At 49.6% G+C, this 26,116-nt stretch overlaps 1 protein-coding gene across 7 annotated transcripts in view; it reads right to left on the reverse strand.

The window, feature by feature from the left end:
* The window catches only part of LOC136627325 (oocyte zinc finger protein XlCOF7.1-like), a 722,169-nt gene that overhangs the window by 36,678 nt on the left and 659,375 nt on the right, over positions 1 to 26,116 (reverse strand). Inside the window, exons 1-2 of one of the 7 annotated variants that reach the window (XM_066602336.1) lie at positions 1,025 to 1,099; positions 819 to 942 (exon numbers count right to left, since the gene is read on the reverse strand). The exons of the other annotated variants lie outside the window; for them this stretch is intronic. Of the exons in view, the coding sequence (XP_066458433.1) occupies positions 819 to 942; positions 1,025 to 1,048 (148 nt within the window). The 5' untranslated portion in view covers positions 1,049 to 1,099. Of the gene's footprint in view, positions 1 to 818; positions 943 to 1,024; positions 1,100 to 26,116 lie in introns of those variants that run through there. 7 annotated transcript variants of the gene reach the window in all.

Here is a 26,116-nt window from a genome sequence, read left to right on the forward strand (position 1 = left end):
CCCCCCGCCCCAACAATCACAAGAATTCAAAAATATAATTGTTCTCAGTAAGAGAAACAAAGTAATCTGGTAGATATAATACCTTTTCCTCAGGTGCCAAACCTTTTTTGTTTTAACTAAAAGAAGTCCTAGCTTGCTAGACTTCATGTAATTGTAGGGTCAGAGCAAACTGCGATACAACCGTACTGACCGCCATTACATCCCAATGAGAAGAGTATTGTGGCCAGAGCCTCCATGTAGCCATAGCCATACTGGTGAGCCCTTCACCAATTTAGAGGGGTTCAACAAATTACTAATATGAAACTAAGAGAACAATAAAGGCAGACAACGATATTTTACAAGTCCCACCAAGCTGGATATCCACTCTGTAGATACAACCTAGCAGCTCTTACCGGTGATGCCAGATCCCTCCTCCTCCGGTCCTGCAGGGACTAAATGCAAAGCGGAGGAGCTGGTGGGGATAGTTGGGGGGACGGGGGCAGCATGGGCCAAGGCATCTCTCCAGCCTGCACCGCCGCCGCCTACTGCAGCAGTAGAGCTGGTGGAGCAGAGATCTTCTGTAGCCACATTCTCTTACTGATGCGCGATACAGCAGCCGTCCGCCATGTAGTCGCTGACTAGCATCACTGTATGACCGGGATGCTTACATATCAGCAATTAGTAAATGTGTATTGCTGATATGTAGGCCTTCTGATTATACACTGACTTTAATCAACAACCGTGTAGTGAATGGCTCTACTAATACAACTAGCACAGTGTCCTGCCTGCCCAGCACCTTCCTCCCTCCCAGCTACAATCCTGCTAAATACATCCATTACCTGGTGATGTGAGCGGCTGGCGGGTCTCCATCATGGCCTCCTTGTACAGATCCTTGTGTCCTTCTAAATACTCCCACTCCTCCATGGAGAAATAGACAGCGACATCCTGACACCTTATAGGAACCTGACAACACAATATACAGTCATCACCCAGAAGCCTCCAGTGCTGTTACTGTATAATGTCCCAGCATTCCCTGCAGCGTCACCTCTCCAGTCAGCAGCTCAATCATCTTGTTGGTGAGTTCTAGAATCTTGTGTACATTGATGTCCTCATGTATCAGGGGGTGAGATGGGGGCCCCATGATTGGGCTCAGGGGTCTTCCCCATCCATCACACACAGGGGCCCGATAGTCATCACTAGAGGTCTTCTTCACTACTGTGTAATCCTGTGTATGGGGAGACATTAATAAATATCACTACAGACATTTCCAGAGTCCATCACCTCCCCAGTGACATCATCAGTCATTACCATAGATAAGAATGACATATGACATAATCAGAATCTCTCCCCTCTCCAGTGACATCATCTGTTACCATAGATAAGAATGATGTAATGTGACATCATCAGAATCTCTCCCCCCTCCAGTGACATCTGTTATTACCATAGATAAGAATGATATAATGTGACATCATCAGAATCTCTCACCTCCCCAGTCAGCTGGAGGAGTATCTCTAGGGTGAGGTTGAATACACTCTCCGCCATCTTGTTTCTGTCCTTCTCCATCTTTGATGAATCAGTCCTGTAGGGACCTGAATGGAAACAATATGAACCGATGTAAAAACCACAAAAACCAACATCTCCAAGTTCAGCTGCTTTTTACGGGGTTTTCTCTGAAGCGCTGCAGTGTTTTAGCGCACAATATAGATGTCTGCAATGTACATGCGTGTTGGGATGTATGTGTGACATCGGGCAGCAGAATCCTCCGGACAGCCTCCCGTTAACCCCTTCCTGCAGCCATTTCTCCTCCCCACCGCCCAACGACAATTGCTATTATATCTGCTAATAAAGCTGGATGAGCGCCGGTATTGTGAGGGACAAGTAGGATTTTTAATAGCAGCATTTAATGTGGGAGAACCTTAGAAATACTTTATTAGGAATTAATAAGAAATTCTCTAGCATTGTCCATAAAAATTTTTTACTTTGTTTTTTATGCCATCACTGTGCAGTAAATGGACGCGTTCTTCTCATTCAGTGCGCCGGTATGAATATGATGATAGCAAGTTTCCATAGTTGCCGTTTTCTTTTACTACTGTTCATAAATACCCTTTTTCTTTAAAACTGCTTCCCGTCCCAAAATTCTGAGCCCCAGATCTTCTCACATCCCCTTTGGTGGATCTGTGTGAGATTGTTGCCGGCTGAGCTGCAGTTTGTATTAGGGATGTTTTATGGGATTTAGGACGTCCAGATAATTTGTTACCCCATTTTTGGTTAGACGAGGCGCCTACAGATCGGCCATTCTAGTATTAGTTTTTCTCTCTCCCAGCGTTCCGGCTTTCTTCACTCGAGCGAGAAAATCCAGCGAGATTTGTGAACTGCGAGACGCACAAATATGAGCCCCACTTTTCTGAATACGGTCATACACACGAGCGATGATTTCTTGGAGTCATATTGCGGCATATTATATCCTTCTGTGGACTCACATCGCAGCACCCGTTATTATTAGTGGGGTCGGCGGCAGCATCTCACCAGGTGCTGGGTGCACATGATACGATGTCCCCCACTGAACACAATTGGAGAAACTCCGTGATCCTTCGCTGCCGGAGGTTAGCTACATCCCTGAAGTGATGTGAGGCTGGTTTGACATAAAAACGCCCCATATCCACAGGGAATTGACATGTTGGCGAGAGCGATATTCACAGCACCATATCACGCTCGCCCGTGCGAAGTTATTCTCACTGTGTGGTATAAATAACATGCTACTTTAACCCTTTTCTTGCTGACCATAAATCTCTCAGGGAGGCACTCTAGTAGGTAATAACGTAGGTGGAACATCCTTGCTACTAATGGCTGTATCTCAGGCTGTATTGTGGCTGGAGGACCGATTTCATGCTGGTTTTAAAGCCAATAATGTGGAATGTTGGTTGTGGCCACAATACAGCCTGAGATACAGGAGGGTGGGGAGGTGGATGAAGTGAAGCTGCAGCTCTCAGTCTGGTCATTCCTGGGTTTCTATAGGCTTTATCTCAGGCTGCGTTGCACATAGAGCATCCATCATGGCCTTGTTTTACATCCAAAAGTCTTACAAAATCAGGCTTGACAGTCTTATAAAGCCATCTGCCACATAGCCTGCGGTAGAGAAAGTGGAAATGGTGCCGCCCTCTTTAGCCAGCTTTCAGCTTAAGGGTCCTTTTAGACTAAACAATATTGCTCAAATGAGCGAAAGTCAACGATAATCATTCAGTCTAAATGTGAGCTGACGAATGAGAATCATTCGCTTGATGTTCATTTCATGCAGTTAAAAAAAATCCTTGTTGGCTCATTCACTTATTGTTCAGCTTCACTTATATGGCAAATGTCATGGAATGAACGATACTGAACGATGCTCCTTTGAGCGAACCAATGATATTTCTGCCTGTATTAATAGGCTCCACGAGAGCGAACGCGCCAGAGATATCGTCAATCACTCGGTCAAACAAGAATCGATCCATCTAAAAGCAGCCTTAATTCAGTGTAGTGAGAAGGGCTGCCAGGAGCCGACAGCTGCAGGCAGCAGAGACAGATCAGATCTGCCTGTGTCTCTGTACATCACCCCACGGGAGGGGAACAGGGACTTTACTTTGTTATCCCCCCCCCACACACACACACACACACACCTATCCCCTCATCGGTCACAACATACTTTCTCTCATACTTGGGGTCTTTCATCCTCCAAAAAAGCAGAGATGAGCCCAGTCCCATCTAATTACTTCTCTGTACTAATTACTTACTGACTCCACGACCTAAACGTTTACCAGCGTCCAGATCGCGGCATCCAATAATCCGCACAAACCTCAGTAAAGTTTACACCGCCCTATCCCGTCTGGGCCCAATCTGTAGCAGAAAGCAGGCCGACCGCTTCTATTGAAACCCGCTACACGCTGCCGTCTCAGAGATAACAAATATCACTAGCGAGGAACGGCTAATACATTCCTGATGACAGATGGAAAACATCCTGAAGGTCATACAAATGGCCACCAAAATAAACCTGCAGGGGGCGCCCTCCAGCCTCACGCCTGCCCTGCAAAGGATTGCATCTTCTACATCCTGGTGGTCAGAGGGATCTGGTCCTTCATCTACTAGGACTTACTATTCTTATACAGAGGAGTCTACATCCTGGTGATCAGAGGGATCTGGTCCTTCAGCCGCTAGGACTTACTATTCTTATAAAGAGGATTCTGCATCCTGCTGGTCAGAGGGATCTGCTCCTTCAGCCGCTAGGACTTACTATTCTTATACAGAGGAGTCTACATCCTGCTGGTCAGAGGGATCTGGTCCTTCAGCCGCTAGGACTTACTATTCTTATACAGAGGAGTCTACATCCTGCTGGTCAGAGGGATCTGGTCCTTCAGCCGCTAGGACTTACTATTCTTATACAGAGGAGTCTACATCCTGCTGGTCAGAGGGATCTGGTCCTTCAGCCGCTAGGACTTACTATTCTTATACAGAGGAGTCTACATCCTGGTGGTCAGAGGGATCTGGTCCTTCAGCCGCTAGGACTTACTATTCTTATACAGAGGAGTCTACATCCTGGTGGTCAGAGGGATCTGGTCCTTCAGCCGCTAGGACTTACTATTCTTATACAGAGGAGTCTACATCCTGGTGGTCAGAGGGATCTGGTCCTTCAGCCGCTAGGACTTACTATTCTTATACAGAGGAGGCTACATCCTGGTGGTCAGAGGGATCTGGTGGTCCAGCCACTAGGACTTACTATTCTTATACAGAGGAGTCTACATCCTGGTGGTCAGAGGGATCTGGTGCTTCAGCTGCTGGGACATACTTACTATTTTTATACAGAGGATAAGGTACTGGACAGACCCCTTGACCATAAGGCGTTCTGGACGGCATCTTGCTCTAAACATTTTTGAAGCGTTTTGCCAACAATTTCTCCATTTGAAAAAAAATGTCTACAAAAACCACGCCTGTATAAAAGAGCGACTGAAAAACTTGTAATAAAAATAAAACACATGAAGTTTGTGGCCTGTAAACTTCAAAGGATTCGGTCATTAAAATAGATAAATTCTTTACTCACCTATTCCCCCCCAGTCAGTCTTCTTGCCAGATCTTCACCTCAATGATCTTCTCCTGGCTCCTCCAGTCTCCCGAGTCATGTCACCTCCGGCCGGATCCTCTTCTTCCTGTGACGTAGCACACATGGCCGGCATTCTGCTTCCTGCAGCTCAGTGTACCCAGTCACTAGTGACATAGAGTTCACTGCCTAGCAGGGAATGCTGAATCCTCAGCAGCCTGGATGTGTAACGTCTTGCCGCTAGTGTATCATATACTATACTGTATGAAACACTAGCGACGAGATATCGCGAATGTACACTAAAGCAGGCTGCAGAGGATTCAGCATTCCCTGCTAGGCAGTGAAACCTACGTCACTCATAGCATTCACTGCAGCTAATGGACGCTCCAAAACAGGAAGTAAAGGATCTGGACGGCTGGAGGTGACGTGACCCGGGGGGACTGGAGGAGCCAGGAGAAGATCGGTGAGGAGAGGATGAGGTAAGAAGACTGCCTGGGGAGGAATAGGTAAGTACTGATTTTTTTTTTCTAATGAGAAAACCCCTTTAACCTGAGCAACTAGTGTCAGGCAGCTGCTGCCAAGGCCTATAGGACCAAAAGAGGTCTAGGGACACATGACCAGAACATTGTTCTTCCTCTTTACTAGTCACTGGTCAGACCACACATGGGATATTCTGGACAGTTTTGGGCACCGGTACGCAAGAAGGGCATGTCAGAGCTAGAGAGGGCACAAAGGTGGGCAACTAGAGTAATTACTGGAATGGGCGAACTACAATACCCAGAGAGGCTATCAAAACTGGGATGATTTTGTTTAAAAAGAAGACTTACCAAAATCGGGGTTTTATAAACTGCAAAACACGTAACATAATCTACATGGCTTCCTGCCCGTGCCCCAGGAACTACGTTGGAAAAACAATCCAAGAATTCCGGCGCCGTATCCTGGGGCACGTGGGCAACATCTGCCGTGGCGAATCGACCCCACTTGCAGATCACTTCCGTGACGTTCACAATGGCGAAGTAAAAGATCTTAAATTCCAAGGTATCGAGCAGTTACGAATCAATGCAAGACGCGGCAATATCGACAAAAAACTCCTGCAAAAGGAAGCGGGCTGGATTTTTAGATTAAATACAGTTAGACCAGATGGTTTAAATGCAGTTCTGAATTTCAACTGTTTTCTATAAGTGCTGAGTACCTAATTCTCCTATTTATCATTACCCCTAATGGACCTATATTGATACACCAAGGCATAGTCCTACGGTATTGTCCGTGTATATCTATTTATCAGGCACCTTTATCCGTGACTTCTGACATATTATCCATGTAATTTTATTGGATTTACACTGAGCCATCTATTGAGCTCTTACAGGATGACTAAAATAGGGTCTATATACAGAGACTAAAAATATTACATGTTTCCCAATATCAAGACTCCATTCAAAATACCTTTATTTTATTATATACATTAAGCATTCCCTCACATTCAATATAGCACGGGCAGTGACGTAGCCCAGCGCTGCTCCACCGATGCTAATACTCCGCCCTTTATTATGAGGCATTTCATCACCATACAGCACCATCCAATGGCTAGGGCCGTGCTGCCAGGACACTGCCACGAAGCATGCGATGCGTTCCAGCTTAGAGCACTGTAGTAATCGTGCTACAGCGCTATCCACATGCAGGACCTCAGACGTGATGACGGAGTTACGCAGCGTCCGATGCGTTCCACACAAAGTCCCGTCTGACCACGCCCACGGTGACGCGGCACGCCATAGACGTTGCCACGCTTCACCGGAGGGCGCCTTTAGCAGCGTCCGACGCGTTCCAGCTTGGAACGCAGCAAGCACACAATGCCCCGTTTAATCATGCCCACAGTGACGCGGCACGCCATTGACGTCACTGCGCCTCACCGGTGGGCGGAGTGAAAGTGCTTCATCAGCGTGATGACGCAATCGCGCACTACGCTCAGCGTTCCAACCTGGAACGCGGAAATAAGGAATACTAGCGGTGAGTACACCGATCGGGAGGCACTAGTAGCGATCGGCTGCGGCGATCTGCAGCTCTGTTCGCTATTAACTTGCCTCCAATACAGGGCTGCAAATAAAAGAAGGTTATTGGTAAAAGAAACATAATTTAGTATATCAGCGCGGAAAGGACCGCCTCCTGAGGTCTCTGATAGGCCACTCAGTTCTCTCCCCTCCCCTTTGGAGGAGGAGCTACTACTTTAAAACCCCTGTCACTAGCTTCAATACTTCATAGCCGGCCGCTCACCATCAGAGCCGCAGGCACTACCTCTTGCTCTCTCTATTTTGACCACACACCCGGAGCCCCATCTGACTGTGGATGGGACCACTCTTTAGGGGTAGTGTTGTTCTCTTTGTCTAGGCTCTTCTTGTATTTTGCTCCACTTGAGTTCTAATTCTTGAAACAACTAACTGGGAAAATTTCCTTCCTTTCTTTGAACCTCATAGAGCTAGCACCGTGTGATATATGGAGTATTTACTCCGGCTGTTCAGAGACTGATATACAGCCATATCACTGACAGATAGGGGGCTAATCATTAACCTGTGGAGGTTCTGCTTATGCAGCCTCTTACAGCTTTAATGGCAAGATTGAGCAGTAGTTAAAAAACAACCCTTTAAAAACCAGGTGTATACCAGTGTTTGCTCAGACAGAGACACCTTCCTGTCAGGCAACTGATATACATTTAGGGTCACTCGGCCTCAGTTTCTCGCACTAAATGACTGATTCTATAACAACGCCGACGGTTATATCCAAATACCGGGCGGTGTGACAGTTAGTGTGAATACACTGAGTGCGCTTATTGAGAGTAAGAGACCCGATCCAGAAGTGTATCTTACGGCATCTTCCTAATAAGAAACTGGTGGTTAAATTGTAAATCCACCAAAAAACCATTTTATTAATGAGACATCTTTTTCTTTCACCTACCCTGGTGTTGACTGGTCCACAGTAAAAGGACTAAATAAGTACTAATGGTATATGTACCTTCTGCTCCTGAGGAACTATCCAAAAAATCGGATAGAGAAACGCGTCGAGCCTATCTCTGAGCATAAGTTTATCTTTTAGTATAAGTCTACCTTTAAGATGGCATGTTGGCAAGCGGTGAACTTGTAGATCTCTACCAGCCGCACGCCAGGGCCAAATTTTGGCATTATCCTGGTAGATTTACTATTACGAAGGCACAATCCGCTTGCGTCTGTGGGTCCTGGTTAATAATAATATCTATTTATACAATAACCAGACCCCGAAACAATAAATTTACGATTATTGTGGCATACTGGGGTTTTCAGTATACGACTATATGTCGACATTGGTGATTTGTCCCCAATTGCCCAAGAGGATACATACACTTTGCCTGAATAGATTCGAGCACGAATTGCGTATTCATAACCAACGTGTTCGATACTACTTATCCTTCAGCAATTTGTGTCTGTATTAACTCCTCTAGGCTATCCCTATATATACAACAAGGGATGAACATACTCACCTCTATGCACTACCAAAAGTGCTGAATCCCCCACGTACCTCCAAACCAGGGTTCCTTCTTTGGTTTTTTTCGTTTCGTTTTTGATTTTTGTTTGTGTGTCAGTGTAAACCCATGTTCTTTTAAAAAGTATTTAATAAACATTACTAATTTTTATCTATATCTGTGAAGGGTTCAAAATCCACTTATTAATCAGAAAGTGCCAACACATCAGGGGGCGGGGCTTATCACTATGTATGATTTGTCGTTATAAAAAGGACTAGTAATTCTTAGGAAATTATAGTGCCAGTGTTTCTGGTGGCGCAGTGCTCCACACAGCTCTACTACACTCAGGTCACACGCGCACGGCTCTGCTACGCGCATTCTTCATCCCATCCGACAGGGATCACAAGGAGCACAGCGCGCACTCGGGACGAAAGACCCGTGATAATGTTACTGCCATAACTGCCCCTGATCACATGATGGTGACAGCATGACAAGTGGTCCCAGCAGTGACAGTTCGCCGCCACCACCCCCCCCCCCCCCCACAGTGGTCCCAACAGTGACAGTTTCCTCCCAGCAGTGACAGTGTCCCCTCCCCCCACAGTGGCCCCAACAGTGACAGTTCCCCCCCCCGCCCCACACAGTGGTCCTAGCAGTGACAGTTTCCTCCCAGCAGTGACAGTGTCCCCTCCCCCCACAGTGGCCCCAACACTGACAGTTCCCCCCCCCCCCCACAGTGGTCCCAGCAGTGACATCTCCCGCCCCCCCCCCACAGTGGCCCCAACAGTGACAGTTCCCCCCCCCCAGTGGTCCCAGCAGTGACAGTTTCCTCCCAGCAGTGACAGTCCCCCCCCACACACACACAGTGGTCCCAGCAGTGACCCCCCCCACACACACAGTGGTCCCAGCAGTGATAGTTTCCTCCCAGCAGTGACAGTCCCCCCCCCCACACAGTGGTCCCAGCAGTGACAGTCCCCCGCCGCCCCACAGTGGTCCCAGCAGTGACAGTCCCCGCCCCCCCCCCCCCACAGTGGTCCCAGCAGTAACAGTTTCCTCCCAGCAGTGACAGTGTCCCCTCCCCCCACAGTGGCCCCAACAGTGACAGCCCCCCCCCCCCCCCACACACACACACACACAGTGGTCCTAGCAGTGACAGTTTCCTCCCAGCAGTGACAGTGTCCCCCCCCCCCCACAGTGGTCCCAGCAGTGATATCTCCCCTTCCCCCCACACAGTGGCCCCAACAGTGACAGTTTCCCCCCCAGTGGTCCCAGCAGTGACAGTTTCCTCCCAGCAGTGACAGTCCCCCCCCACACACACACAGTGGTCCCAGCAGTGACCCCCCCCACACACACACAGTGGTCCCAGCAGTGACAGTTTCCTCCCAGCAGTGACAGTCCCCCCCCCACACAGTGGTCCCAGCAGTGACAGTCCCCCGCCGCCCCACAGTGGTCCCAGCAGTGACAGTCCCCGCCCCCCCCCCCACAGTGGTCCCAGCAGTGACAGTTTCCTCCCAGCAGTGACAGTGTCCCCTCCCCCCACAGTGGCCCCAACAGTGACAGCCCCCCCCCCCACACACACACAGTGGTCCTAGCAGTGACAGTTTCCTCCCAGCAGTGACAGTGTCCCCCCCCCCCACAGTGGTCCCAGCAGTGATATCTCCCCTTCCCCCCACACAGTGGCCCCAACAGTGACAGTTTCCCCCCCAGTGGTCCCAGCAGTGACAGTTTCCTCCCAGCAGTGACAGTCCCCCCCCCCCCCCACACACACACACACACACACAGTGGTCCCAGCAGTGACAGTCCCCACCACGGCCCCTCTCCCCCACAGTGGTCCCAGCAGTGACAGTCCCCACCACGGCCCCTCTCCCCCACAGTGGTCCCAGCAGTGACAGTCCCCACCACGGCCCCTCTCCCCCACAGTGGTCCCAGCAGTGACAGTTCCCACCACGGCCCCTCTCCCCCACAGTGGTCCCAGCAGTGACAGTTCCCACCACGGCCCCTCTCCCCCACAGTGGTCCCAGCAGTGACAGTTCCCACCACCGCCCCTCTCCCCCACAGTGGTCCCAGCAGTGACAGTTCCCACCACCGCCCCTCTCCCCCACAGTGGTCCCAGCAGTGACAGTTCCCACCACCGCCCCTCTCCCCCACAGTGGTCCCAGCAGTGACAGTTCCCACCACCGCCCCTCTCCCCCACAGTGGTCCCAGCAGTGACAGTTCCCACCACCGCCCCTCTCCCCCACAGTGGTCCCAGCAGTGACAGTTCCCACCACCGCCCCTCTCCCCCACAGTGGTCCCAGCAGTGACAGTTCCCACCACCGCCCCTCTCCCCCACAGTGGTCCCAGCAGTGACAGTTCCCACCACCGCCCCTCTCCCCCACAGTGGTCCCAGCAGTGACAGTTCCCACCACCGCCCCTCTCCCCCACAGTGGTCCCAGCAGTGACAGTTCCCACCACCGCCCCTCTCCCCCACAGTGGTCCCAGCAGTGACAGTTCCCACCACCGCCCCTCTCCCCCACAGTGGTCCCAGCAGTGACAGTTCCAACCACCGCCCCTCTCCCCCACAGTGGTCCCAGCAGTGACAGTTCCCACCACCGCCCCTCTCCCCCACAGTGGTCCCAGCAGTGACAGTTCCCACCACCGCCCCTCTCCCCCACAGTGGTCCCAGCAGTGACAGTTCCCACCACCGCCCCTCTCCCCCACAGTGGTCCCAGCAGTGACAGTTCCCACCACCGCCCCTCTCCCCCACAGTGGTCCCAGCAGTGACAGTTCCCACCACCGCCCCTCTCCCCCACAGTGGTCCCAGCAGTGACAGTTCCCACCACCGCCCCTCTCCCCCACAGTGGTCCCAGCAGTGACAGTTCCCACCACCGCCCCTCTCCCCCACAGTGGTCCCAGCAGTGACAGTTCCCACCACCGCCCCTCTCCCCCACAGTGGTCCCAGCAGTGACAGTTCCCACCACCGCCCCTCTCCCCCACAGTGGTCCCAGCAGTGACAGTTCCCACCACCGCCCCTCTCCCCCACAGTGGTCCCAGCAGTGACAGTTCCCACCACCGCCCCTCTCCCCCACAGAGGTCCCAGCAGTGACAGTTCCCACCACCGCCCCTCTCCCCCACAGAGGTCCCAGCAGTGACAGTTCCCACCGCCCCTCTCCCCCACAGAGGTCCCAGCAGTGACAGCCCCCCCCTCCACACCCTCCCACAGTGGTCCCAGCAGTGACAGCCCCCCTCCTCCACACCCTCCCACAGTGGTCCCAGCAGAGACAGCCCCCCCCCCCCACACACACACACACACACACACACACAGCGGCCCCAGAAGTGACAGTTCCCACCCAACAGTGCCAGTGCCTCCCCCAGTGGCCCTAACCGTGACAGTGCCCCTCTCCTCCACAGTGGCCCCAGCAGTGACAGTTTCCCCCACCCCCCAAAATGGCCCCAGCAGTGACAGTTTCCCCCCCGGAAGTGACAGTGGCCCCAGCAGTAATAGTGTCCCCCCCCCCATCCACGTTGGCCCCAGCAGTAATAGTGTCCCCCCCCCCATCCACGTTGGCCCCAGCAGTAATAGTGTCCCCCCCCATCCACGTTGGCCCCAGCAGTAATAGTGTCCCCCCCCCCATCCACGTTGGCCCCAGCAGTAATAGTGTCCGCCCCCCCCCATCCACGTTGGCCCCAGCAGTAATAGTGTCCGCCCCCCCCCATCCACGTTGGCCCCAGCAGTAATAGTGCCCCCCCCCATCCACGTTGGCCCCAGCAGTAATAGTGCCCCCCCCCATCCACGTTGGCCCCAGCAGTAATAGTGTCCCCCCCCCCCATCCACGTTGGCCCCAGCAGTAATAGTGTCCCCCCCCCCCATCCACGTTGGCCCCAGCAGTAATAGTGTCCCCCCCCCCATCCACGTTGGCCCCAGCAGTAATAGTGCCCCCCCCCCATCCACGTTGGCCCCAGCAGTAATAGTGCCCCCCCCCCATCCACGTTGGCCCCAGCAGTAATAGTGCCCCCCCCCCATCCACGTTGGCCCCAGCAGTAATAGTGCCCCCCCCCCATCCACGTTGGCCCCAGCAGTAATAGTGCCCCCCCCCCCATCCACGTTGGCCCCAGCAGTAATAGTGCCCCCCCCCCCCATCCACGTTGGCCCCAGCAGTAATAGTGCCCCCCCCCATCCACGTTGGCCCCAGCAGTAATAGTGCCCCCCCCCATCCACGTTGGCCCCAGCAGTAATAGTGTCCCCCCCCCATCCACGTTGGCCCCAGCAGTAATAGTGTCCCCCCCCATCCACGTTGGCCCCAGCAGTAATAGTGTCCCCCCCATCCACGTTGGCCCCAGCAGTAATAGTGTCCCCCCCATCCACGTTGGCCCCAGCAGTAATAGTGTCCCCCCCCATCCACTGTGGCCCCAGCAGTAATACTGCCCTCACCCAATCCACAGTGGCCCCAGCCCTAATAGTGTCCCCCCCATCCACTGTGGCCCCAGCAGTAATACTGCCCTCCCCCCATCCACAGTGGCCCCAGCCGTAATAGTGTCCCCCCCATCCACTGTGGCCCCAGCCGTAATACTGCCCTCCCCCCATCCACAGTGGCCCCAGCTGTAATAGTGCCCCCCCCCTATCCACAGTGGCCCCAGCAGTAATAGTGCCCCCCCCCCTATCCACAGTGGCCCCAGCAGTAATAGTGCCCCCTCCCCTATCCACAGTGGCCCCAGCAGTAATAGTGCCCCCTCCCCTATCCACAGTGGCCCCAGCAGTAATAGTGCCCCCTCCCCTATCCACAGTGGCCCCAGCAGTAATAGTGCCCCCTCCCCTATCCACAGTGGCCCCAGCAGTAATAGTGCCCCCTCCCCTATCCACAGTGGCCCCAGCAGTAATAGTGCCCCCTCCCCTATCCACAGTGGCCCCAGCAGTAATAGGGCCCCCTCCCCTATCCACAGTGGCCCCAGCAGTAATAGTGCCCCCTCCCCTATCCACAGTGGTCCCAGCAGTAATAGTGCCCCCTCCCCTATCCACAGTGGCCCCAGCAGTAATAGTGCCCCCTCCCCTATCCACAGTGGCCCCAGCAGTAATAGTGCCCCCTCCCCTATCCACAGTGGCCCCAGCAGTAATAGTGCCCCCTCCCCTATCAACAGTGGCCCCAGCAGTAATAGTGCCCCCTCCCCTATCCACAGTGGCCCCAGCAGTAATAGTGCCCCCTCCCCTATCCACAGTGGCCCCAGCAGTAATAGTGCCCCTCCCCTATCCACAGTGGCCCCAGCAGTAATAGTGCCCCTCCCCTATCCACAGTGGCCCCAGCAGTAATAGTGCCCCCTCCCCTATCCACAGTGGCCCCAGCAGTAATAGTGCCCCTCCCCCCATCCACAGTGGCCCCAGCAGTAATAGTGCCCGCCCCCCCCTATCCACAGTGGCCCCAGCAGTAATAGTGCCCCCCAATCCACAGTGGCCCCAGCAGTAATAGTGCCCCCCAATCCACAGTGGCCCCAGCAGTAATAGTGCCCCCTCCCCTATCCACAGTGGCCCCAGCAGTAATAGTGCCCCCTCCCCTATCCACAGTGGCCCCAGCAGTAATAGTGCCCCCTCCCCTATCCACAGTGGCCCCAGCAGTAATAGTGCCCCCTCCCCTATCCACAGTGGCCCCAGCAGTAATAGTGCCCCCTCCCCTATCCACAGTGGCCCCAGCAGTAATAGTGCCCCCTCCCCTATCCACAGTGGCCCCAGCAGTAATAGTGCCCCCTCCCCTATCCACAGTGGCCCCAGCAGTAATAGTGCCCCCTCCCCTATCCACAGTGGCCCCAGCAGTAATAGTGCCCGCCCCCCCTATCCACAGTGGCCCCAGCAGTAATAGTGCCCGCCCCCCCTATCCACAGTGGCCCCAGCAGTAATAGTGCCCGCCCCCCCTATCCACAGTGGCCCCAGCAGTAATAGTGCCCCCTCCCCTATCCACAGTGGCCCCAGCAGTAATAGTGCCCCCTCCCCTCATCCACAGTGGCCCCAGCAGTAATAGTGCCCCCTCCCCTCATCCACAGTGGCCCCAGCAGTAATAGTGCCGCCCCCTATCCACAGTGGCCCCAGTAGTATTAGTCTCGCCCACAGCGGCCCCTGAAACCAATATACTAACCTCTACCTCGTCTTCTAATCGCCGCTGCTCCTCTGCTCGAATAATTCAGGCCTCCCACAGACCTTCAGCTGCAGAGCGAACACCCGTGAGCTTCCAGGACCTGTGATGTTGTCACAGTCATGTGATCACCTGGGTGGGAGGAGTCAGTGATCACATGACCAGATGGGCGCTCAGTGTCTGAGGGACTGCTGCTGGATGTAGCAGAGCTGTATGTGTGTAATGTACACGCTCCTGTACTGTATGTGTACTGTGGATGTAGCAGAGCTGTATGTGTGTAATTTACAAGCTCCTGTGCTGTATGTGTGTTGTGGATGTAGCAGAGCTGTATGTGTGTAATGTACACGCTCCTATACTGTATGTGTATTGTGGATGTAGCAGAGCTGTATGTGTAATGTACACGCCCCTGTACTGTATGTGTATTGTGGATGTAGCAGAGCTGTATGTGTGTAATGTACACGTTCCTGTACTGTATGTGTATTGTGGATGTAGCAGAGCTGTATGTGTGTAATGTACGCGCTCCTGTACTGTATGTGTATTGTGGATGTAGCAGAGCTGTATGTGTGTAATGTACACGCTCCTGTACTGTGTATAGTGGATGTAGCAGAGCTGTATGTGTGTAATGTACACGCCCCTGTACTGTATGTGTATTGTGGATGTAGCAGAGCTGTATGTGTGTAATGTACACGTTCCTGTACTGTATGTGTATTGTGGATGTAGCAGAGCTGTATGTGTGTAATGTACACGCTCCTGTACTGTATGTGTATTGTGGATGTAGCAGAGCTGTATGTGTGTAATGTACACGCTCCTGTACTGTATGTGTATTGTGGATGTAGCAGAGCTGTATGTGTGTAATGTACACGCTCCTGTACTGTATGTGTATTGTGGATGTAGCAGAGCTGTATGTGTGTAATGTACACGCTCCTGTACTGTATGTGTATTGTGGATGTAGCAGAGCTGTATGTGTGTAATGTACACGCTCCTGTACTGTATGTGTATTGTGGATGTAGCAGAGCTGTATGTGTGTAATGTACACGCTCCTGTACTGTATGTGTATTGTGGATGTAGCAGAGCTGTATGTGTGTAATGTACACGCCCCTGTACTGTATGTGTATTGTGGATGTAGCAGAGCTGTATGTGTGTAATGTACACGCTCCTGTACTGTATGTGTATTGTGGATGTAGCAGAGCTGTATGTGTGTAATGTACACGCTCCTGTACTGTATGTGTATTGTGGATGTAGCAGAGCTGTATGTGTGTAATGTACACGCTCCTGTACTGTATGTGTATTGTGGATGTAGCAGAGCTGTATGTGTGTAATGTACACGCTCCTGTGCTGTATGTGTGTTGTGGATGTAGCAGAGCTGTATGTGTGTAATGTACACGCTCCTGTACTGTATGTGTATTGTGGATGTAGCAGAGCTGTATGTGTGTAATGTACACGCTCCTGTACTGTATGTGTATTGTGGATGTAGCAGAGCTGTATGTGTGTAATGTACACGCTCCTGTACTGTATGTGTATTATGGATGTAGCAGAGCTCTATGTGTGTAATGTACATGCTCCTGTACTGTATGTGTATTATGGATGTAGCAGAGCTGTATGTGTGTAATGTACATGCTCCTGTACTGTATGTATATTGTGGATGTAGCAGAGCTGTATGTGTGTAATGTACACGCTCCTGTACTGCATGTGTATTGTGGATGTAGCAGAGCTGTATGTGTAATGTACACGCTCCTGTACTGTATGTGTATTGTGGCTGTAGCAGAGCTGTATGTGTGTAATGTGCACGCTCCTGTACTGTATGTGTATTGTGGATGTAGCAGAGCTGTATGTGTGTAATGTACACGCTCCTGTACTGTATGTGTATTGTGGATGTAGCAGAGCTGTATGTGTGTAATGTACACGCTCCTGTACTGTATGTGTATTGTGGATGTAGCAGAGCTGTATGTGTGTAATGTACATGCTCCTGTACTGTATGTGTATTGTGGATGTAGCAGAGCTGTATGTGTGTAATGTACACGCCCCTGTACTGTATGTGTATTGTGGATGTAGCAGAGCTGTATGTGTGTAATGTACACGCTCCTGTACTGTATGTGTATTGTGGATGTAGCAGAGCTGTATGTGTGTAATGTACACGCTCCTGTACTGTATGTGTACTGTGGATGTAGCAGAGCTGTATGTGTGTAATTTACAAGCTCCTGTGCTGTATGTGTGTTGTGGATGTGGCAGAGCTGTATGTGTGTAATGTACACGCTCCTGTACTGTATGTGTATTGTGGATGTAGCAGAGCTGTATGTGTGTAATGTACACGCTCCTGTACTGTATGTGTATTGTGGATGTAGCAGAGCTGTATGTGTGTAATGTACACGCTCCTGTGCTGTATGTGTGTTGTGGATGTAGCAGAGCTGTATGTGTGTAATGTACACGCTCCTGTACTGTATGTGTATTGTGGATGTAGCAGAGCTGTATGTGTGTAATGTACACGCTCCTGTACTGTATGTGTATTGTGGATGTAGCAGAGCTGTATGTGTGTAATGTACACGCTCCTGTACTGTATGTGTATTGTGGCTGTAGCAGAGCTGTATGTGTGTAATGTGCACGCTCCTGTACTGTATGTGTATTGTGGATGTAGCAGAGCTGTATGTGTGTAATGTACACGCTCCTGTACTGTATGCGTATTGTGGATGTAGCAGAGCTGTATGTGTGTAATGTACACGCTCCTGTACTGTATGCGTATTGTGGATGTAGCAGAGCTGTATGTGTGTAATGTACATGCTCCTGTACTGTATGTGTATTGTGGATGTAGCAGAGCTGTATGTGTGTAATGTACACGCTCCTGTACTGTGTGTATTGTGGATGTAGCAGAGCTGTATGTGTGTAATGTACACTCTCCTGTACTGTATGTGTATTGTGGATGTAGCAGAGCTGTATGTGTGTAATGTACACGCTCCTGTACTGTATGTGTATTGTGGATGTAGCAGAGCTGTATGTGTGTAATGTACACGCTCCTGTACTGTATGTGTATTGTGGATGTAGCAGAGCTGTATGTGTGTAATGTACACGCTCCTGTACTGTATGTGTATTGTGGATGTAGCAGAGCTGTATGTGTGTAATGTACACGCCCCTGTACTGTATGTGTATTGTGGATGTAGCAGAGCTGTATGTGTGTAATGTACACGCTCCTGTACTGTATGTGTACTGTGGATGTAGCAGAGCTGTATGTGTGTAATGTACACGCTCCTGTACTGTATGTGTATTGTGGATGTAGCAGAGCTGTATGTGTGTAATGTACACGCCCCTGTACTGTATGTGTATTGTGGATGTAGCAGAGCTGTATGTGTGTAATGTACACGCTCCTGTGCTGTATGTGTATTGTGGATGTAGCAGAGCTGTATGAGTGTAATGTACACGCTCCTGTACTGTATGTGTATTGTGGATGTAGCAGAGCTGTATGTGTGTAATGTACACGCTCCTGTACTGTATGTGTACTGTGGATGTAGTAGAGCTGTATGTGTGTAATGTACACGCCCCTGTACTGTATGTGTATTGTGGATGTAGCAGAGCTGTATGTGTGTAATGTACACGCTCCTGTACTGTGTGTATTGTGGATGTAACAGAGCTGTATGTGTGTAATGCACACGCTCCTGTACTGTATGCGTATTGTGGATGTAGCAGAGCTGTATGTGTGTAATGTACACGCTCCTGTACTGTATGTGTATTGTGGATGTAGCAGAGCTGTATGTGTGTAATGTACACGCTCCTGTACTGTATGTGTATTGTGGATGTAGCAGAGCTGTATGTGTGTAATGTACACGCTCCTGTACTGTATGTGTATTGTGGATGTAGCAGAGCTGTATGTGTGTAATGTACACGCTCCTGTACTGTATGTGTATTGTGGATGTAGCAGAGCTGTATGTGTGTAATGTACACGCCCCTGTACTGTATGTGTATTGTGGATGTAGCAGAGCTGTATGTGTGTAATGTACACGCTCCTGTACTGTATGTGTACTGTGGATGTAGCAGAGCTGTATGTGTGTAATGTACACGCTCCTGTACTGTATGTGTACTGTGGATGTAGTAGAGCTGTATGTGTGTAATGTACACGCTCCTGTACTGTATGTGTATTGTGGATGTAGCAGAGCTGTATGTGTGTAATGTACACGCTCCTGTACTGTATGTGTACTGTGGATGTAGCAGAGCTGTATGTGTGTAATGTACACGCTCCTGTACTGTATGTGTACTGTGGATGTAGCAGAGCTGTATGTGTGTAATGTACACGCTCCTGTACTGTATGTGTACTGTGGATGTAGTAGAGCTGTATGTGTGTAATGTACACGCCCCTGTACTGTATGTGTATTGTGGATGTAGCAGAGCTGTATGTGTGTAATGTACACGCTCCTGTACTGTATGTGTATTGTGGATGTAGCAGAGCTGTATGTGTGTAATGTACACGCTCCTGTACTGTGTATATTGTGGATGTAACAGAGCTGTATGTGTGTAATGCACACGCTCCTGTACTGTATGCGTATTGTGGATGTAGCAGAGCTGTATGTGTGTAATGCACACGCTCTTGTACTGTATGCGTATTGTGGATGTAGCAGAGCTGTATGTGTGTAATGTACACGCTCCTGTACTGTATGTGTATTGTGGATGTAGCAGAGCTGTATGTGTGTAATGTACACGCTCCTGTACTGTATGTGTATTGTGGATGTAGCAGAGCTGTATGTGTGTAATGTACACGCTCCTGTACTGTACGTGTATTGTGGATGTAGCAGAGCTGTATGTGTGTAACGTACGCGCTCCTGTACTGTATGCGTATTGTGGGTGTAGCAGGGCTGTATGTGTGTAATGTACACCCTCCTGAACTGTATGTGTATTGTGGATGTAGCAGAGCTGTATGTGTAATGTACACGCTCCTGTACTGTATGTGTATTGTGGATGTAGCAGAGCTGTATGTGTGTAATGTACACGCTCCTGTACTGTATGTGTATTGTGGATGTAGCAGAGCTGTATGTGTGTAATGTGCACGCTCCTGTACTGTATGTGTATTGTGGATGTAGTAGAGCTGTATGTGTAATGTACACGCTCCTGTACTGTATGTGTATTGTGGATGTAGCAGAGCTGTATGTGTGTAATGTACACGCTCCTGTACTGTATGTGTATTGTGGATGTAGCAGAGCTGTATGTGTGTAATGTGCACGGTCCTGTACTGTATGTGTATTGTGGATGTAGCAGAGCTGTATGTGTGTAATGTACACGCTCCTGTACTGTATGTGTATTGTGGATGTAGCAGAGCTGTATGTGTGTAATGTACACGCTCCTGTACTGTATGTGTGTTGTGGATGTAGCAGAGCTGTATGTGTGTAATGTACACGCTCCTGTACTGTATGTGTATTGTGGATGTAGCAGAGCTGTATGTGTGTAATGTACACGCTCCTGTACTGTATGTGTATTGTGGATGTAGCAGAGCTGTATGTGTGTAATGTACACGCTCCTGTACTGTATGTGTATTGTGGATGTAGCAGAGCTATATGTGTGTAATGTACACGCTCCTGTACTGTATGTGTATTGTGGATGTAGCAGAGCTATATGTGTGTAATGTACACGCTCCTGTACTGTATGTGTATTGTGGATGTAGCAGAGCTGTATGTGTGTAATGTACACGCTCCTGTACTGTATGTGTATTGTGGATGTAGCAGAGCTGTATGTGTGTAATGTACACGCTCCTGTACTGTATGTGTATTGTGGATGTAGCAGAGCTATATGTGTGTAATGTACACGCTCCTGTACTGTATGTGTACTGTGGATGTAGCAGAGCACTGCAAAGGCAGCAAGACACACATCATGGCAACTGAACAGACATATATGCACATGTATATGGGGATTGACTGAGCAGAGCAAACAACCTAGACAGCTACACCAACCACCTGTCAAGCTGTGCTGATAGACACACTGAGGGAAACAGATACCAGCACAGCACAACCCTAACAAATACTGTCCCTTACATCGGCCCCAGTAGTAATAGTAACCGCCATTGCGGACCCAGTAGTAATAGGGTCCCATATTGCCAGCCCAATAGTGATAGGGTCCTTCATTGCTGCCCCAGTAGTATGAGGGTCCCCCATTGCTGCCCCTGTTAGTGCAAATAAATATATTAGCTGTGTGATATGCTTCTGGGGTCCAAATTGGTTAGAAGTATATATGGGCCCGAAAACAAATTGTCAGACTGGATGTGATCCAAAGTTATCTGTTTATTGATTGACAGGCAGCAGCTTTTATAGAGACACATGCTTTGATTACAATAATTCACATTTATTATAATTCATTTATTACTATTGGTCAATAAAACATAAACACAATATGAATAGGCAAGATAAAGAATTTAACCTCTAAAATACCAAGCAGGCGCAGTAGAATCTACATGATTAGCTTCTCAGAACACATAAGTACAGTAATGGCATCATTAAAGGGGTTGTCCCGCGGCAGCAAGTGGGTCTATACACTTCTGTATGGCCATATTAATGCACTTTGTAATGTACATTGTGCATTAATTATGAGCCATACAGAAGGTATAAAAAGTTTTTCACTTACCTGCTCCGTTGCTAGCCTCCTCGTTTCCATGGAGCCGACTAATTTTCGCCGTCTGATGGCCAAATTAGCCGCGCTTGCGCAGTCCGGGTCTTCTGCTTTCTTCAATGGGGCTCCGTGTAGCTCCGCCCCGTCACGTGCCGATTCCAGCCAATCAGGAGGCTGGAATCGGCAATGGACCGCACAGAAGAGCTGCGGTCCACGGAGGGAGAGGATACCGGCGGCCATCTTCCGCAGGTAAGTAAGAAGTCACCGGAGCGCGGGGATTCAGGTAAGCGCTCTCCGGTGTTCTTTTTTAACCCCTGCATCGGGGTTGTCTCGCGCCGAACAGGGGGGGGGGGGGGGGTTGAAAAAAAAAAAAATGTTTCGGCGCGGGACAACCCCTTTAAGTGGTTTAGAGAGAATATTTTGTTACACATGTGAACAGCGATGAACATGTCATCTCCACAAGGGGGCAGTCTGGAGGCCTTTTCATCATCTTCAGTAGCCCCGGGCTCGACTCTTCACTCAAGGCTTTTTTGAAGTACAGATATTTAACCCCTTCCCTCCCCATGACGTACCTGTACGTGATGGGAGCCGGGTACTTCCTGCAATATGACGTACCGGTACGTCATGTCAGTAAAGTGTCGCCGCGGTGACAATTGCGGCGACACAGCAGTGATTTCTGCTGACATAGTCAGCAAACAAGCGCTGCGTCCGGGCTGGGGACCAATCACAGCGGTCCCTTCCCCACGATCACTGTGATTGGTCAGGGAAAAACTCCCTGACCAATCACAGTGCGGCAGCGGAGTTCACGCTGTTTACAGTACGGGCTCTGTCTGCAAGCACCTCAGTGTGTTTCCGGTGCTTGTAGATAGAGCACTTACTGTGTAATCTGTGTGAAAAACCAGTGATCAGTGTAGATTAGCCAGAGAGTGAGTGGAGTGTAGTGTAGTCAGTGAGTGATCAGTAGTGTAGTGAGTGAGTGATCAGTAGTGTAGTGAGTGAGTGATCAGTAGTGTAGTGTAGTGATCAGCAGTGTAGTGAGTGAGTGATCAGTAGTGTAATGTAGTGATCAGTAGTGTAGTGTAGTGTAGTGATCAGTAGTGTAGTGTAGTGATCAGCAGTGTAGTGTAGTGTGAGTGATTAGAAGTGTAGTGTAGTGATCAGCAGTGTAGTGAGTGATAGGTAGTGTAGTGAGTGAGTGATCAGCAGTGTAGTGTAGTGATCAGCAGTGTAGTGAGTGATAGGTAGTGTAGTGTAGTGAGTGAGTGAGTGATCAGCAGTGTAGTGTAGTGATCAGCAGTGTAGTGAGTGAGTGATCAGTAGTGTAGTGTAGTGATCAGTAGTGTGGTGAGTGATCAGCAGTGTAGTGTAGTGAGTGATTAGAAGTATAGTGTAGTGTAGTGATCCGCAGTGTAGTGTAGTGATCAGCAGTGTAGTGTAATGATCAGCAGTGTAGTATAATGATCAGCAGTGTAGTGTAGTGATCAGCAGTGTAGTGTAGTGATCAGCAGTGTAGTGTAGTGAGTGATCAGCAGTGTAGTGTAGTGAGTGATCAGCAGTGTAGTGTAGCGAGTAGCAGTGTAATGTAGTGTAGTGAGTGATCAGCAGTGTAGTGTAGTGAGTGACCTGTAGTTTGTGATCAGCAGTGTAGTGTAGTGAGTGACCTGTAGTGTGCGATCAGCAGTGTAGTGTAGTGTAGTGACCTGTAGTGTGTGATCAGAAGTGTAGTGTAGTGAGTGACCTGTAGTGTGTGATCAGCAGTGTAGTGTAGTGAATGACCTGTAGTGTGTGATCAGAAGTGTAGTGTAGTGTAGTGATCAGCAGTGTAGTGTAGTGAGTGATCAACAGTGTAGTGTAGTGAGTGATCAGCAGTGTAGTGTAGTGTAGTGAGTGATTAGAAGTGTAGTGTAGTGTAGTGTAGTGAGTGACCTGTAGTGTGTGATCAGCAGTGTAGTGTAGTGTAGTGAGTGATTAGAAGTGTAGTGTAGTGTAGTGAGTGACCTGTAGTGTGCGATCAGCAGTGTAGTGTAGTGAGTGACCTGTAGTGTGTGATCAGCAGTGTAGTGTAGTGAGTGACCTGTAGTGTGTGATCAGCAGTGTAGTGTAGTGAGTGACCTGTAGTGTGTGATCAGAAGTGTAGTGTAGTGAGTGACCTGTAGTGTGTGATCAGCAGTGTAGTGTAGTGAGTGACCTGTAGTGTGTGATCAGAAGTGTAGTGAGTGACCTGTAGTGTGTGATCAGAAGTGTAGTGTACTGTAGTGAGTGACCTGTAGTGTGTGATCAGAAGTGTAGTGTAGTGAGTGACCTGTAGTGTGTGATCAGCAGTGTAGTGTAGTGAGTGACCTGTAGTGTGTGATCAGAAGTGTAGTGTAGTGAGTGACCTGTAGTGTAGTGATCAGCAGTGTAGTGTAGTGAGTGACCTGTAGTGTGTGATCAGAAGTGTAGTGTAGTGAGTGACCTGTAGTGTGTGATCAGAAGTGTAGTGAGTGACCTGTAGTGTGTGATCAGAAGTGTAGTGTAGTGTAGTGAGTGACCTGTAGTGTGTGATCAGAAGTGTACTGTAGTGAGTGACCTGTAGTGTGTGATCACAAGTGTAGTGTAGTGAGTGACCTGTAGTGTAGTGTAGTGAGTGACCTGTAGTGTAGTGATCAGTAGTGTAGTGTAGTGAGTGATCACAAGTGTAGTGTAGTGTAGTAAGTGAGTGACCTGTAGTGTGTGATCAGCAGTGTAGTGTAGTGAGTGACCTGTAGTGTGTGATCAGAAGTGTAGTGTAGTGATCAGCAGTGTAGTGAGTGACCTGTAGTGTGTGATCAGAAGTGTAGTGAGTGACCTGTAGTGTGTGATCAGAAGTGTAGTGTAGTGTAGTGAGTGACCTGTAGTGTGTGATCAGAAGTGTAGTGTAGTGTAGTGAGTGACCTGTAGTGTAGTGATCAGTAGTGTAGTGTAGTGTAGTGAGTGATCACAAGTGTAGTGTAGTGTAGTGTAGTGAGTGCCCTGTAGTGTGTGATCAGAAGTGTAGTGTAGTGAGTGACCTGTAGTGTGTGATCAGAAGTGTAGTGTAGTGAGTGACCTGTAGTGTGTGATCAGAAGTGTAGTGTAGTGATCAGCAGTGTAGTGTGGTGAGTGACCTGTAGTGTGTGATCAGAAGTGTAGTGAGTGACCTGTAGTGTGTGATCAGAAGTGTTATGTAGTGAGTGACCTGTAGTGTGTGATCAGAAGTGTAGTGATCAGCAGCGTAGTGTAGTGAGTGACCTGTAGTGTGCGATCAGCAGTGTAGTGTAGTGTAGTGAGTGACCTGTAGTGTGTGATCAGAAGTGTAGTGTAGTGTAGTGATCAACAGCGTAGTGTAGTGAGTGACCTGTAGTGTGTGATCAGCAGTGTAGTGAGTGACCTGTAGTGTGTGATCAGAAGTTTAGTGTAGTGAGTGACCTGTAGTGTGTGATCAGAAGTGTAGTGAGTGACCTGTAGTGTGTGATCAGCAGTGTAGTGTAGTGAGTGACCTGTAGTGTGTGATCAGAAGTGTAGTGTAGTGAGTGACCTGTAGTGTGTGATCAGAAGTGTAGTGTAGTGAGTGACCTGTAGTGTAGTGATCAGCAGTGTAGTGTAGTGATCAGCAGTGTAGTGTAGTGTAGTGTAGTGAGTGACCTGTAGTGTGTGATCAGAAGTGTAGTGTAGTGAGTGACCTGTAGTGTGTGATCAGCAGTGTAGTGTAGTGAGTGACCTGTAGTGTGTGATCAGAAGTGTAGTGTAGTGAGTGATCAGAAGTGTGTGATCAGAAGTGTAGTGTAGTGATCAGCAGTGTAGTGTAGTGAGTGACCTGTAGTGTGTGATCAGCAGTGTAGTGTAGTGAGTGACCTGTAGTGTGTGATCAGCAGTGTAGTGTAGTGAGTGACCTGTAGTGTGCGATCAGCAGTGTAGTGTAGTGAGTGACCTGTAGTGTGCGATCAGCAGTGTAGTGTAGTGTAGTGAGTGACCTGTAGTGTGTGATCAGCAGTGTAGTGTAGTGTAGTGTAGTGAGTGACCTGTAGTGTGCGATCAGCAGTGTAGTGTAGTGTAGTGAGTGACCTGTAGTGTGCGATCAGCAGTGTAGTGTAGTGTAGTGAGTGACCTGTAGTGTGTGATCAGCAGTGTAGTGTAGTGTAGTGAGTGACCTGTAGTGTGTGATCAGCAGTGTAGTGTAGTGTAGTGAGTGACCTGTAGTGTGTGATCAGAAGTGTAGTGAGTGACCTGTAGTGTAGTGATCAGAAGTGTAGTGTAGTGATCAGCAGTGTTGTGTAGTGAGTGACCTGTAGTGTGTGATCAGCAGTGTAGTGTGTGACCTGTAGTGTGTGATCAGATGTGTAGTGTAGTGAGTGACCTGTAGTGTGTGATCAGCAGTGTAGTGTAGTGAGTGACCTGTAGTGTGTGATCAGCAGTGTAGTGTAGTGAGTGACCTGTAGTGTGTGATCAGCAGTGTAGTGAGTGACCTGTAGTGTGTGATCAGCAGTGTAGTGTAGTGAGTGACCTGTAGTGTGCGATCAGAAGTGTAGTGTAGTGAGTGACCTGTAGTGTGTGATCAGCAGTGTAGTGTAGTGAGTGACCTGTAGTGTGCGATCAGCAGTGTAGTGTAGTGTAGTGAGTGACCTGTAGTGTGCGATCAGCAGTGTAGTGAGTGACCTGTAGTGTGCGATCAGCAGTGTAGTGTAATGTAGTGAGTGACCTGTAGTGTAGTGATCAGCAGTGTAGTGTAGTGAGTGACCTGTAGTGTGCGATCAGCAGTGTAGTGTAGTGAGTGACCTGTAGTGTGCGATCAGCAGTGTAGTGTAGTGTAGTGAGTGACCTGTAGTGTGTGATCAGCAGTGTAGTGTAGTGTAGTGAGTGACCTGTAGTGTGCGATCAGCAGTGTAGTGTAGTGTAGTGAGTGACCTGTAGTGTGCG

The sequence above is a fragment of the Eleutherodactylus coqui genome, chromosome 5, assembly GCF_035609145.1.
Source record: "Eleutherodactylus coqui strain aEleCoq1 chromosome 5, aEleCoq1.hap1, whole genome shotgun sequence".
Taxonomy (NCBI): Eukaryota; Metazoa; Chordata; class Amphibia; order Anura; family Eleutherodactylidae; genus Eleutherodactylus; species Eleutherodactylus coqui.